Source organism: Falco rusticolus, chromosome 8 (genome assembly GCF_015220075.1).
Source record: "Falco rusticolus isolate bFalRus1 chromosome 8, bFalRus1.pri, whole genome shotgun sequence".
Lineage (NCBI taxonomy): Eukaryota > Metazoa > Chordata > Aves > Falconiformes > Falconidae > Falco > Falco rusticolus.
The window spans coordinates 7,162,564-7,177,375 of NC_051194.1; the positions used below are offsets into that span (position 1 = coordinate 7,162,564).

The following is a 14,812-nucleotide window of genomic DNA, read 5'->3' on the forward strand; positions in this document are numbered from 1 at the left end:
CCATTTAAAATACCCTTTTTTCCTTTCATATGTTCCTTTCTTTTAAAAAAATATATATTGTGAGCGCTTCTAATCTTTTGTCCACCAGCATTAGGAAATGAAGCAAGGTCTTCAAATTACAGTTGAGATAAAGGACAACCAATAGTATAATTTGAATTGTCTTAGATTTGCCTCAAAATCAAAAGTCTTCAGAAGAACCAGAAGGGGGTGGTGGTATAAAGAAGCCCAGAAAAGTCTGGGGAAATCAACAAAAAACCTTTTATTTTTTTGCTCACAGGACATGAGAATATTCAGCATTTGAACTCTTGAGGCTTTTAGGAGTGAAGTTCCCCAGCCCTGACCAGCAAAAGCTTCTGGGACAAGAAGCCCGTGAAGCAAACGACCCTGCCTGTGTTTGAAGAGAGGCTGGTGCTTTGCCAGGGTCAAGCCTAAGCCTTACAGCCTGTACCAGACCGCATTCTTACTTGTCTGTTCTGGATGCTCTTCAGCACCTCTCTCAGATTTCCATGGTACTGGGATCCCAGATGGAAAGCCACTTTGATCAGGAATTAAAGTAGGAAAACACTCCTTTACCTGACCAGAAAAATGGTAAGCTTATCCTGCTTTTTTCTATTTTCCACAGTTATATATAAGGAAAAATAATTACTGAGTATGAAGTGATATGTTTCCAGCAACATCTGGAAATAATATTGTTTGGGATAAAACTGTTTCTCCAAAGAGTCCAAGCGAATCAGAATCCTGTTTTTTCTCTTTACTGTCGGGCTGACTGCTATTTTACACAGAGCTTTGTTCGTAACAGGAGCTAATGATTACAGAGTTAAATTCCATCAATATGCCTGGAAGTTACCTTGCAATATCAAATCCTGTACATTCTTACTAATAAATATAATTGCTGACACTATTAAAACAGCCTACTTTGAAGATGAGATAGGTTATCAAAGCAAGTTCTATTGCAATACAGAGACTAAGCACAGTCTAGTACAGATGGAGAAAAAAGGTTAGATTTTGAAAACTGCAGACTTGCCGGGGCTCTTAGGACAGTCTAAGGTCCTGTCTATGTGGTGAAACTGTCTGGCACGACATCTGTGGGGCAGCGACCTTAGCACTGTCAGACCTTTGCCAAGACCCCAGCGTGTTTCATGTTGGGATGCAAGTGCTGCTCGCTGTCACCGTGCAGGCAGCCCTGGGGCTGGAAAATGGCCCAAATGGAAACTGGCTGCTTAATGAAGAGAAAATAACACTGCTTATGGTGAACATCAAATGCCTAGTGGTTGGCAGAGTCGGACTGGATGCAAAAGCAAGCTGGTAAGCGTGTAATTCTTATTTCAGTCCCTATACTCCATTGGCTCTGCTAGCAGCTGAAATGCTTCTGTATGAGCAGGGAACACAAGCATTTTTCTGATGACTTCTAGTTCCTAATTTGCCTTCCTCTGGCCTTACTCTGTGCCAAGAAGTGACACTGGAGCTCTAGCGAAGCAGTAACTGCGAGCTTGTCTGCATCTTCAAGCAGTAGGTCTGGGATGAACATGGGATTCCTCTTTGGTCTCAAGGCCCTTCTCTAGGCTGGAGGAGAATGAAACGAGGTGGGAACGTATTCTTTCTCCTTGCTCTGGTCTTGCCTTTGGGATGTAGGATCAAAATCTCACTTGAGTGGGAGGATGGTGCACAGGATTTGTTAACAATGTAAAGGCAACTCCTTAGAGCAGCTCCAGTTAGGAAGAAAACCCACGGCTGTGCCCTGGTGAGCCATCCCAAGTACCTTGGGGAGACAGAGAAGTTGTGTGAACCACAACCAAATTGCCTGACTCCTAAGTGCAAGGTCTGAGCATCCAGGGAGGACCTCTTTTGCCCAAACGACAGCGATTTGTGGTTGTTCACCTGCGTGAACAAGGAGCCACAATGCATAGGCTGCCAAGCCTCTGCCGGGCAGGGAAGGGAATTCCCTGGATTTACTCTTTCATCTCAGACAAGGATGCACCGTTTAAAGCAATCGCATAACCCGCAGTTGGCACGGCTGACCGTTGTGCATGCAGGAAGAGTTCAATAATTCAGCAAGCAAAACCAGAGCCAGCAGCAGACTTGGGCTCCAGCCAAGGCTCAGAAAGTTGTCCTAGCATCAAATAATGCCTCTGCTTGACAGCTTGAGATCTCCCTGCTTGGGAAAGCAGGGTTTCACGGTTTGCCAGGGGAAGGAGAAATCCTCAGCCCACAGGTTTTCTGCTGCCCCATTGGAGCGATGGGACTGATACACTGGTTCACACTGGTATTGCATGACCTTTCCTTGTCTCAGCAATGCAAAGGGACCCGGAAAGCTATGTAGCCTTTGCCAAAACATTAGGAAATATTGCTGTTTGCCCTAGTCCACACGGTGACCACCGTGTGTGGGGTTTTTTCTCTTTTTTTTTTTTTTTCCTTGTTATCCTTCGTTTCTTCTGATTTTTTTTTTTCTTTAAATAAAGTGTATTTAGTGCTGGTGAAAGGTGCTGAATTGGCAGCCTTGGAGATGGGTGTCTCTCTACCCCTCCCAGCAAAGCCCTGGTGGTTTCCTTTCTTGGCACCAACCCTGTGCTAGGAGAGCTTGCAGGTCCCTGCCCTCTTCCACAGCCACCTCTTGCTGCACTGGTTGGGACACCCATGGCTCCCACCTCCTGTCCCAGGCTTGGATGCTGCTGACCTGGGCCAGACTGCAGCTGCCAGTGCCAGAGGGTCCTTGGTGTGAGCTGTTGCAGCTCCCATAGAGGATGCAGCTTCTGCAAGCAGGAACTTGATTGTTCCCAGAGCAAGCATTGGACCTGCCACCCAGGTCGGCTGTGGTCTGGTCCTGAGCAGGAGATGGAGGGAAAGGAGAGTGGATGCACCCCTTCGGGTGCCACTTGTGTCTCTGCCTTCGTTTAGTGCCTAATCCAGACCTGACCCCAAGTGCTTCAGTGCAGACTGATTGTCTCTTCCTTCATGCTCTCTTTTACCTGCCTCGCTAAAGTGCAAAGGAGCACGACTGCATGGCCCGAGCGCTGCAGCCCAGCTCGTGCCCAGGGCCCCCGAGGGGCAAGTGGGGCATCAAGCCCTTGACCTGCCCGTGCCAGCCCTGAGGCAGGCTTTTGAATAACACCCTGGAGGCATTTGGTACTTACCCCCCACCCCACCCCAAACGCCAACACCAACCTGTGCTACCTCTTGGCCAAAGGGAAACCCCTTTGCTCACCCATTCCCACCTCCCTCCCCTCCCCCCCCTTCCCTATCCCCATCAAACTGTGCCAGCCTACCCTGGGACTCTGCTGGGCAGCAGAGAGGGGCAAAGCAAGCCGCTCCATCTTCCCATCCACATTAAAGCTAAATGCAGCACCAAAATAGATACAAAAATAGAATTTTGGGTCCATCGGCCCAGCTTCGCTATTAATATTACTGCTATGACATGTCTGAAAATATGAACTGCTCTCTCTATACACACTATCCCCCACCCCCCACCCCCCTTACTGACAGTATTGCCCTTTGCCCGGTCCTGTTGCAAAAGGCATGAATATGCCTGTTTTCTCTATGTTTTAAGTATAATTCCTTCCACCACAACCCATTGTAAACGAACATGGCAGAAAGGGGTTTGGCAATGCAGGAAGGAGTTTGGCAATGGGAGGAAAAAAAAAAAAAAAGCTTTTTAAAAAATCCCTCATCATTTCTAGTGTTCTGAATAGTATTTCTGCTTCCTGGGACTCGAATCCTGCCAGGTCATTTCAAAGGACAGAAGGTACCTGTGATTTCTGATGAAGGCCCTGATGTCCTTCTCAGGTTTCCCATTGGATGTTCTCTGATGGGGATGAGAGAGATAATGTATTTGCTTTCCTCTATCCAAAAGTCACAAAGTGTTTGATCAGCAACCCTGTGACTAAAAAAAGTAAATATATAAAATAAACAACCAACAGCCTCTTTCTTAAGCTTCCCTGTCTATCCAGTTTTCAAAGTGCAAAACCAAAAGAACAATAGGATGATTTTCTTGTGTTTTTTCTTTTTTTTCCCTTTTGTTAGGGCTTCTTTTCCCTCACGTGCTTGACTGGTATGGCCTTTCTATAGCAAAAGTCAGATAAAGCATAATTGCAGTCATTTCTGCACATGGAATTATGAATCATTCCAGTGACTTGAGAATCTAAGCTGTTAATAGGCTAAAAAAATTTTTTTGTTTATCTTTTTTTGATTGTTTTCTTTCTGCATTATAATTAAGCATGAATATATATTAATATATTACACTGCTTGGATTGCAGCTGGAACAATCCAAACCTTTCTATGCTGTAAAACTAACCCCCACCCTGCGCTCGGCAGATCAAGAGCTTTTTTCCTCCTCCCTGTGCCAGTTATCATCAGTTCACATGATTAGAAGTCCCTCCCAGCCCCCCTCCCCCTTTTTTTTTAGTAGATATTGCCACATTCTTAAATTCATGCATTGCTGCATTGCTATTGCACATATATAAAGGATTGCTCACTCCCTCCCAGCTGCTCCCCTTCCCTCACTGGTTGTGCACATCCTCTCTGCGGACGATCTTGTAGATGATCCAGTAGAAAATGTTGAAGATGAGGAATGCCATCGGGAAGCCGATGCGTGAGATCTTGTCGATCTTCTTGGCTCGCTGAATGAAGAGCTTTCGCATCTCCTCAGGGGAGCGGGATGGTGGGGGAACGGGGTTGGCTGTGTTGTTGTTGTTGGCGCCCTTGACGGAGATGCCATCCTTGGCTTGCAGGCAAGCTGGTCCCATCCCGTAGGCAGTGAAGTTGAACCTGCCTTCAGCAGCTTCATCCTCCTGAAACAGATTCAGCATGGGACTCTACTTAAAATGAGATATAGACAGTGCACCCTCGCTATAAGGCTCTCCACTGACAGCTTCCTGCTCTGCAAGGGGAAAGACGCCCTGACCTCAGCGCCCTTGGACAAACCCTCTGCTCTTGGGAGACCAGCCTTATAGAGGGGTGCCAGCTGTATGATGCACAGATGCAAATCAGGGGATCCAGGCACCCCATGCAGAACAGGACTGACTTCCACCCCATTGGGGTCTTTGACATACTTGAAGGGTTTATGATACTGCTTTCATTTTTCCAATTGCATCCCCTGTTTTGCTTCTGCCTCTCCCTCCCCCCTGTTCCCATCAGCACCTTCTTTGCTTTGCCTGTGCTGTACCAGCTTGCCCAGAAGGAGTGGGCTCCATGTAACTCACGTAGCCGAAGCCACAGTGTGAGACTTCCTACAGAGTTACATGGACGTGCAGGCGCCGAGACCTGTCCAGGAAAAGACCTCTGCAGGCAGCGTGCAGCCAGCCCTCCGCTTGCCCACCCATGGGACCCCCGAGCCCCACGGCCTCTCCCCACAAACCCTCTCTTAGGGGAGGAGCAGGGGAGTGTCCTTCTGCAGGTCGATAGTAAGCAGTGGCTTCTGGTGCTAATTCCAATTATTGAGCAAAAAAAATAAATTTATTTTCCAGTCTAAAGGCAAATGCTATCGCTGTTTTTTGGTGGAGGCCTTGCAGGTCAGAATGATTTTGCCCTGTTTTATTGAACACAGGGATGCAATCACAGGGGAAACCAAGTCTGACCAAAGTAATACAACCAGTGAGTTGCAGAGGCAGGGTCAGAAACCCAAGTCTCTTGACCACAGGTCACCAAGGCTAATTGTTAGACCAGTGGCACTAATTAACTGTCACAGAGGCTGATCCATGCTGTGTCCCCCGGCACTGACCTACCGACCCCCTCCCTTGTAACCCGCCTGCCTGCCGTGCCCTGCTGCCCCTTCCCCTCTCCTTTGCAGAGTGTCTTTTCTGGATGGCCCCTGTACCGAGCGGGTAGCTGCGTGGGATGGAGGCACTGGGCTGAGGGTCTGGGGTGGAGGAGCAGACAGGACAGCACGCTGGCATAGCTGAGCAAAGCAAAACAAGTCAAATAAAATCACACCTTCTTTTTTTTTTTTTTTTTTTGGGGGGGGGAGGCTTTTTTTGTGAGAGTGGCAAGCTGGTGAGTTGTGTGACCTACCAGCAGGCTGCTTTGTTTCAAAGTCCTGGCTGAGACAATTTTGGAGGCCTTTGAATTAATTCTTCCCTGCTCTGATTGCACCCTTTTTGTGTATCTCTAGTCCTTGGCACCTGAGACGTGACAATCCTTAAGTGTCTTTGCCTCCTACCAGTGCCTCTGTGAGCACTGTGTGCACTGGCTGGGGATGCTGAGGGACCAAAAATTAGGACCCAGCTGCTCTCAGGGCTGGATGAGTCGAGATGCTGAACATCTAGTAAGAGGTGCTTTGTGAGCTGGGATTCAAGGTTCAGAGAAACTCTGCTCTTGCCTCTCTTGGTGATAATTTTTGAGTTAAAAGGCTGATTTTCTGATGGTGGGCAATGCAGCTGTTCTAATTCTTAGGTGGCCAGGACCTGCGATGTGGATGAGACATTGGCCGTGAGGGTCGATGGGGACCTTGAGGCGTACAGGGCTGCAGGGGCCAATTCTGACCGTCGCACTGCCTGGCAGTCTGGTGGATGCCTGCAGCCACGCTGCCAGCTCCTGCCAAGCCTGCGGGCAGGTGGCACAGAGCCAGGCAGGAGCCCCGGGCTGTGTTGGGGGCTGCGCCTGCAGGGCAGCAGGTCACCGGCCATCCCTCGGTGCTGGGCCATCAGGGAGAGTTTTGCAAAGGTCCCTCTCATCCCTAACTTCTCCCCCTTTCCTTAACTGGACTCCTTTGTGCAGCTGATAATGCGTGTATGGGCTGCGAAAGCCTGGCTTTCTGAAATGCTCAGAGTTTACAGACCTTCTCATCACCTGTATGATGGGAGTTCGGGTAAAACTGTATCTGCTCTTCTCTGCTTGCACAAACACGTGCACTGACATGTGTCTGGTTTAGCCTAAATCACTTAATTCCCTAACTCACTGCGTTTCTTTCTCTTCTCATTGCTGAGGGGTCACTGGCTGTTTTCTGTCGCCGATTTTTTTTGTGTGAGTGCCCTACTGAGGATCGAGCAGCTAGCGGTGCCTCTTTCGAGGTGCCATATCAAAGGAGAAAGGCAAAGACATCACCAGCCACACTGGGCTGGGTCTCCAAATACACTCCAAGTGGGTCTGATGATGGGGTCATATTAACCAGACCGGGCCATACCTCAAAGGGACAGTAACTCTCCCTTGTCACAGTCCCTACATCTCCCCATGCCAGGACCTGTCTGCCCCAGTAAATCCAGACAGAATAATGGGTTCTGAGAGAGCTGCCTAGTTGATCTTTCCAGTCCAATCCTCGCCCTCCTTCCAGCGGAAAGGAGGTAAGAGGTGGCTCAGAAATGGAAAGGGCCAGTTGAAACCTGGCAACAGATATTTATTGATTTGATTTTTTTTTTTTTTTTCCTTAGAGAGAAAGAAAGACTTTTAATGAGAATCAGCTAGCACCTTGCATCTAACTCTGAGAAAAGCAAAAACCAGATTTGTCTGGGTTCACTTGTATTAATGCCAGACCAGGGCACATTGTCTGGTGCATTGAGCTGTGAAGAGTGGCTGGTAGGTTTTGGTTTGGGCAGACCTGATAAATGTGAGCATGGGCTGGTACTACCCCCAGCTGCCTCCACCAGCATGGACCACTGCTGCATCTTGCTTGTTTTTAGCCTGGCATGTCCTGCCTAAACCAGGTAGAGCTACCCAAACAATTCAGGACATCAGGACAGAGCAATTAGGTTCTTTGGCAGCTGCAGTAACCAATTTGCATATTTGTAGTCAGCTCCTTGTTTTCTGATGAGCCTGCGAACCTTGTTCATTTTGCTTTTGCAACTGTTTTTGTTTATGCTTTGTTCCATTTAAATTGCTGTGAGATTGGGCAGGGATTGTAATAGCAGCCTTGTGTTCAGTGGAACATCTCTGTCAAATATATTTTAAACTCATCTGTATATTAGTGGCTTTTTTCTCCTTATTGTTTTATTAACAGACTCATCTGCATACAACAGCACAGATCCAGAGACAGAATGCCGGAATCCAGGTGAAGAGATAAAAGCACTATGAGGCACCCGTGTTGGGTGGTTTTGGCTTTGGCTCTGTTAAGCATACTGCATCTTCCGAACCAAAACGGCCTCAGCTGATTTTGAGGTGGCAGGGTCTCGCTCTGGCCAGAGAAAAATCAATGGGTGCTGATGGTCTCATCTGTTACTTCTTTTCCTTTGCATTGATCCAACACTTTTCATCCCTGGTCCTGACTCGGTGGGGACAAGTGAACAATTCTGTCCTGTTTTGCTGGTAGGACAAGTGAAGCAGAGAGAGATGTACAAAGGGGCAGGGTTTCCTGCTCCTTAGCCCCACTGCCTCCTGGCACGGTGGCAGTTCTGCAGGCACGCACTGTGGACAGCTGTAGGATGGGTTAGAGCCTGGGAAAGACTTTTAATGGCTGGGACAGTGAAGAAGTGGAATGGGGGTCTTTGGATGGGATGGATCATGGAGGGCTCTTAAAAATATAGTGTAGATAAATACCTAAGAGGAATATTTTAGGCAGAGCTCAGTGGTCTCCTAGAGGCTTTCTTGAGATTCCCATCAGCAAAATATTCTATGGTGTGGGTTGTTTTTTTTTTCTTAGCAAATTCACTGTTTTTTTAATGCTACCTTGAGGGCAGTCTTTCAGGCTTGGTGCTGAAAATTTGATACCCCCTATCTGATTCTGCTAGTTAATCAAGGATAACTTTTAAGCGCCTTTGGTCTTGTGATCACAATCACCTTTACATTTCTTTCTAGTGCATCCTGTGGGGTGAAATCTTTGCTGTGGTACCTTGAAAAAAAAAAAAAAAAAAGCTAGTAGAGTCCAGGCTGCAGGATATGCATGTTTGTATGTATGTATGTAATGCATGCCTGCCCGGATTGGCATCAGTCATGGCGAGTAAGCATGGAGCGAGGCTAAGGCTGAGCATAATGCTCTTTCCTTCTGAGAGGAATTTGCAGTCTGTCTGAGAAGCAGATGCTTTTCAACACGGAGATGACAGAATCAAAAGAGGTGTCACTTACCTCCGGGCAAATGTAGGCTGTCTGTCTTGTTGGGGGATGCTGTTCTGTGATAGACATCCCTCACACCTCCCTGCCTGCCTCCCCCCAGCCCTTGCTGTGTCTTCTGAAGAGAAAAACTCAGACCAGAATACTGCTGTGTGAAAATTGTTCTGTGGAGAGCAACCCTTTTGGCTTAGCTAATAAAAACCGGCTTGCTAGACCCCTGGGGTCAGCAGACCGTTAGAAGAAACAGAATTCATTGAGGTAGCCTTGCTTTTTGGTGTGTGACCCTCCTTAACATCTGACTGTACATGGAGGACTTCTCTGGGAGCTAGTGGCTGGGTTCAGCTGACTGTGTAGTGATGTTGTGCTGGGACAGATTCCAGCCATGTCCTTCATGCTTTATGTATTACCTTATGATGCCTCCTCTTCCTTCTGAACCTGAGCAGCTCTTTGTGCTGCCGAGACACGAAGTTGACAGCAGCATACTCTAGAAGTGCAGAGAACACAAACAGCAAGCACACAGCCATCCAGATGTCTATGGCCTTCACATAGGATACCTAGAATTCAGAGAGAGAGACTGAGATGGGGTGGCTTCTTTACCCAAATGCCTTTTGGCTTGCATTTTACATGTTACTCCCAAGGTCTTTGGATGGAGTTGGTCAAGCCATGATATGGTTGACATCTACTCTTGGATATGAAAAGCTAGTTCATTTAACATGAATGTCTTATCAGGCCACTGAAACTGCTCCAGGGTTCTTAAATAGCAATAATTCCACAGTTTTTAATTTATCCAGGTCTTGACCATGATGGTTTATATACAAAGAAAATAGTAATGCAATCTGATAATACCAGAAGCCCTTCATAACAGGTATATTCAGTACTATTATAAAAGTATGATGGTCAAGTGAATAAAAAGCTTGAATGTAGAGTGAATATCCATGTGTGGTTGTCGCAGGGGTTTGTAAGGTACACAGCTGCTCGGAGATGTGGTGGATCTTGGGATGAGTGCTGAATCTTAGAGGAAGTTTTGCTGCTAGTCATAGAAACTCTACTGAAATTTTTACAGGAGGGGACTGCAATTTGTTCTGCTTGCCCTTAAATTGGAATAGTGCAATGGCAACAGAATGCCTCTTGTGTTGAGCAAGAGGATCTGTGTGGTGACTAACTTATGTACTGTCCCCAGAAAAGTGAGTATCTTGCCCCTCTGTGAAGGTGTGCTCCCTACCTTGGGCAGTGATGCTCGGGAACCAGAGCTCTGCGTGGTCATAGTGAGCACTGTGGTGATCCCCAGGCCAACACGAGCAGGTGCAGCATCCATATTGATCCAGAAGGAGATCCAGGACAGAATGACAATAAGGAGGCTGGGGATGTACATCTGGATCAAGTAATAGCCCATCTGCCGCTCCAGGTGGAAACGAGCTTCTATACATGTGAACTTGCCTGAGAAGGATGGGAGGTACGTGGAAGATTACTGATAAGGCACAGCGAGCCTTCTGGTTTCAGCTATGGTCTGGGGACTTCCCTTGCATTGCCTAGAACCAGAGCCTTGTTAGAGAAGGAAATTAACAGCTGCTGCCCAGTTCTGAAAAACGAATGTACAACATCAACATAGCAAGGAAAGCTCATGGCAGTGTGTCCTTTGTCACTTAAATTTCACCGGCCCCCTTGCATCAAAGACAAAAGATGCTGGGAGAGGTGGTCCAGGCCAAACACCCTTGAACTGATGCAGAAGTTACTGGGGATGAGAGGGTTCCACACATTTGTGTCTATTAGCTTTTTATTGGCTATATATGTGTATATTTACTGGCAACACATCTATGTGTATTTATATGTACGTTGTCCTTAGATGTGTAGGACAAGGCTTGCATCATTAGAGTGCCATCAGACAGGAAGAGACTCTGGCAAATGCGTAGTCCTGAATTCCTCTCTAATGAACCCAGAAGCTCAGAGTAAACACTGACCTGTGTTGTAGTGCTTTGTGCAGTATCTCAAGTCTTTTTCTTCTTTGAGGATAAACTGAGGCAATGTCAGCCCATCGGCAACTTGCACGGCTCCTTTTTCTTGCCACTCAAATATGAGATCATTCATTGTATAACCAACTGTTGAGAGGAGGGGAGAAATACCACGTGAAACATATTAAATACTGATCTGGACTTGTAGAACAGAGCTATGCTTGGAGGCAGGGGCTTATCCTGGCCTTTCTTGGCAATGCTGTAATGAATGGGATTTAGATTGAGGCAAAACTGCTTGTGCATGTGATAAAAGCTAGGGTAATGACCTGTGCTGGAGCTGTGGTGGTGTGCAATGAATTGTCTGCAATAAATCACTTTTCTTGAATTTGGCTTGTTGAGCTGTTTGCTGCTTTTTTCAGACCTGACCTCTTTTTCTGAAAGAAGCTGCTCATCATCTTTCCCTCCTTTGGGATAAGCAAGATGTACAAGGGGCAAATGTTCATCCAGAGAGAAAAAATCCCATCTGCAGCTGAAAGCACTTTCACCTTTCTCCTTCAAAGTGAAAGGCCAATGCAAATACAAGCAAGCCAGGGCTCCTCTTGTGGGATCTTTTAAGGTTTGGCTTCTCTAGGAAATGTCATGTGTGCTGAATGAATGGAAAATCCTGAGCAGGTGGTTCTTGAGCAAGCCTTCAGTGAAGGCTGAACAGGGAATGGGTTGCAGCTGGGGAGGGAGATGGCAGGGGAGAGGGAAAAGACATCATCTCCTCTCCAAAATGCACAACTCACAGCTTTCTAACTGCATGATGCACGTCTGTACGTCCATGGGGAAGTTCTTCAGGTCCATGGGGCAGGCCAGAGTCAGCGTGATCCTGAGGAGAGAAGACAGTACAGGAGAATGCCAAACAGTTTGTGGTAATGGTGAAGGGATGAACCCTCTTGGACATCCAGTGTTGTAAACAGGCTGATACCTTGCCCGAGACAGACGGGTGTGCTGCGGGAACAGCTGATCGTTCACCTCTTTCCTGCCTGTGGGGTTGGAAAGCATCAGAAATGCCGAGCATTTGTGTCTGTGATACAGTTCCCAGCAGAGTCACCTGCTGCAGATGGTGTTTCATTGCCATGTTGTTTTGGACTGTGCAGAACAAAGAGTTCCCACACCAGACAGTTTTGCCACTTTGGTCTCCAATTCTTGCCTCAGGCTTGCAACAATCTGGATTAGCAGCAAGCCCAAACCCATTCTCTGGACCCCCCAGATGCATTTCTAGAGATTGGAACCCTTTGAACAGAATAGTTCTCTGTCAGAAAAAAATCTGAAATTTGGTCAAGATCACATGTTGCTGTGGGGGAAAAGAGAGACTTTGGCAGGATTTTCTGCAGGAAAAATGCCCTGTGGTAAGTCAATACGAACCTGTGTCTCTTCCTGAATTCCTGCTGTGCCTCTTGACACCTCTGCTTTTGTCTCTCAAGCTCCATTTCCCACTAGGTGCAGACTGCATTTTCTGGGGTGTATTGCTGTGCTGCACTAAACCATGATCTATGCTCAAAATATTTGCTTGGTTCAACAAGCTGATATGAAATGATTTGTTTCACATAGCTAGACTTGTGTTATGGGGTTTGGTAATACTGAAAATGCTGTTCCCTGAAGTGTTTAGGTTTTTCAGCTTTTTGCCTTTGTGTAGAAATAGTGGAATTTCCTGGGGGACAGGAATTGAAATTTTCTATCATCAGACCTACAAGAGACTTAGCAGGAGGGAAAGATATTTTTTAACTTCCTTATGTTGGAAGAAGATATCTGCGTGAGTTTAGAGGCATGGTGGGACAGAAGATGTGGCAGTAGAAAGAATCGACCTGTTCAAGCTTCCTCTTAATGAAAGCAACTGCATTTTCTGTGTTTAAACAAACACCTTACTAGAAAAGCATCACCACTAGCCTTTACCCACTTTATTTTTCTCATTGCATCTCTGGCAGGGAACTCCATCTCTGATCAATCAGAAAGACAAGCCTTCAACTACATCTTCAGACAAGTCCCTTGAGAAGAATGTACTTGGAAGTATCTGCCAGATGTGAAACAGGGGTGACTGTGGCTACAACGAGGTCACGAGATGCTGAGCAAACGCTGGACAAGTGCATGCTGAGAAAGGATCAGAGAGTGAAATCCTCAAAGGTGATTTTGGGTGAATGGGCTGAGTCTTGGGTCCACGGGACAAAGTCCACCTTATTGTAAGTGCCTTGATTCAAGTCTGACTGTTGCAAATAGTTGTAGCAAAGAGCCAGTTACAAAATGGCAGAGACTTTAGATGGAAACTTTTTTTAAAAAGGGAAAGACTATTACTCCTTTTGGAAACTCTTCGCATTTGCATTGTGCCCTTCCATCACGAATGTCCTCTTTCTTTTTGATTTTCATAGGAAAATGTTCTTAAAAAGAAACCAACATTTTCATTTGGAGATGAGGGAGAGAGGAAAGTTCTTTTTAGAAAACAAGAACTGAAGTGTTTTCAACTTTTGCCTGGAAAAAGGTGATCAGCTCAGCCACCTTGCTCCATGTCCCCTGCTGAGTCTTTGCTCTGTTTTGCTGAGCAGCCCCAGGGCTGGGGTGACCCAGTATTCCCTGTCTGTGCTCCTGCAAACACACCTGGAACGGGACTCTGTGCCATGCTCTCTGCCAGGTTGCTGGTGGCAGTTTTATTACCTGCCTTTTTTTTAGAAATTAAGAAATGTGAGGTTTCCATGTTCAGCCAACAAGCATGGCAATTCTCGTACTGTTTCAGTCATGAGGGCGCCGGTCCTTGGGCTGGAACCACCTTGATGTTTGATGGATGCTGTCTACATTGCAGCATTAAGCTGTTCATTTTCTGTTTTACAGCTCTGTGCTGCTTTTTCTTCCCCATGGCTACCACTGGGAGCTGCAGTGTGAGATGGGGTGTGTGTACCTTATGCAAATTTACATTATACATGAGGTGGAAAAGTCTGTGAGATAGAGTTAAATTTCCTTCTTTAAGCTCATGAAGTTTGATCTTTATGCCATTGGTTTAAAATAAAGAGTAGATGGGCTTGGAAGTGAAGGTGGAGGATTGGACTGATTTCCTGTGGGAAATTCAGTACAATTAGTTCAGCTTCACTGATGGATTCTTGTGGCTAGTGATAAAGGGATAAATGGGAATAGTTATGCGGAGGCAAAACCACGGAGCTCTGTTTAGCAGTTTCCCTAATCTCTTGTCAGGAAATGCTGCAGCTTTCAAAACATAGTTTTCATGGACTTCTACTAGTTTCCACATAGTGCAGCTAGTTTTAGGCTTGTGCTAGTATAATATCTCAAGTAATTTTACAGTAGGGATGTTAAGGAATCTACTAGTGAGGAGCAGAAGTCCTTGGACTGAGAAAGCTAGAGATGAGCTAGACTCCTTCCCAGACCAACCCTCTGTCTCAATATGCTTTGACTAACACCTTCCTGGTTATTCCTTTACTACCTGTTGTGGAAGCACCTGCAAGTGGTGACCATGTGGCTGAAGTACCGACATCCTTCTGCTCCAGCAGATTCAGCTACTGATGTAAGGAGGCAGTTCCCAGACTCTCCTTTTCACTCAAGTTTTTTCCCTCCCTTCTCCAAATGAAACTTTCTGAAAATACATTTCCTGGTGTAGCTTTGTCTTAGCAGGTCTTGAAGGCAGGGGTGCCTGGGGGTATGGAAGTACCCTTAGCTGTGCAGTGGCCTCTGCTGTCCCAGGGGCAGCCCAGCCCATGGTGTGCGATCTCAGTGCCTTTCAGAAGCACCGTCCTTCTCAAGATCCTGACTTCTAGAGGGGGGCGTGGGGCACAGGAAAATTTATCTCTCTCTCTGGCTCTTCATTGGTGTGGGACAGAGTACTGCCAGGCTGCCCAGTCCTTTGGGAT

At 46.7% G+C, this 14,812-nt stretch overlaps 1 protein-coding gene and 1 long non-coding RNA gene across 5 annotated transcripts in view; one reads left to right on the plus strand and one right to left on the minus strand.

Annotated features, from left to right (window-relative positions):
* Positions 1–594: 594 nt before the first annotated feature.
* The window catches only part of LOC119153022, a 186,968-nt gene continuing 172,750 nt past the window's right edge, over positions 595–14,812 (plus strand). Inside the window, exons 1-2 of one of the 3 annotated variants that reach the window (XR_005106015.1) lie at positions 595–1,305; positions 12,890–13,141. This is a non-coding gene — a long non-coding RNA (uncharacterized LOC119153022). Of the gene's footprint in view, positions 1,306–8,506; positions 8,539–12,127; positions 12,314–12,889; positions 13,142–14,812 lie in introns of those variants that run through there. The other 2 variants (XR_005106017.1, XR_005106016.1) reach the window with 2 other exon arrangements.
* GLRA1 (glycine receptor alpha 1) overlaps positions 3,184–14,812 on the minus strand; it is a 42,106-nt gene continuing 30,477 nt past the window's right edge. The window contains exons 5-9 of one of the 2 annotated variants that reach the window (XM_037398915.1): positions 11,708–11,790; positions 10,929–11,066; positions 10,193–10,407; positions 9,378–9,524; positions 3,184–4,784 (exon numbers count right to left, since the gene is read on the minus strand). In XM_037398915.1, the coding sequence (XP_037254812.1) occupies positions 4,494–4,784; positions 9,378–9,524; positions 10,193–10,407; positions 10,929–11,066; positions 11,708–11,790 (874 nt within the window). In that variant the 3' untranslated portion in view covers positions 3,184–4,493. Of the gene's footprint in view, positions 4,809–9,377; positions 9,525–10,192; positions 10,408–10,928; positions 11,067–11,707; positions 11,791–14,812 lie in introns of both variants that reach the window. The other variant, XM_037398916.1, reaches the window with a different exon arrangement.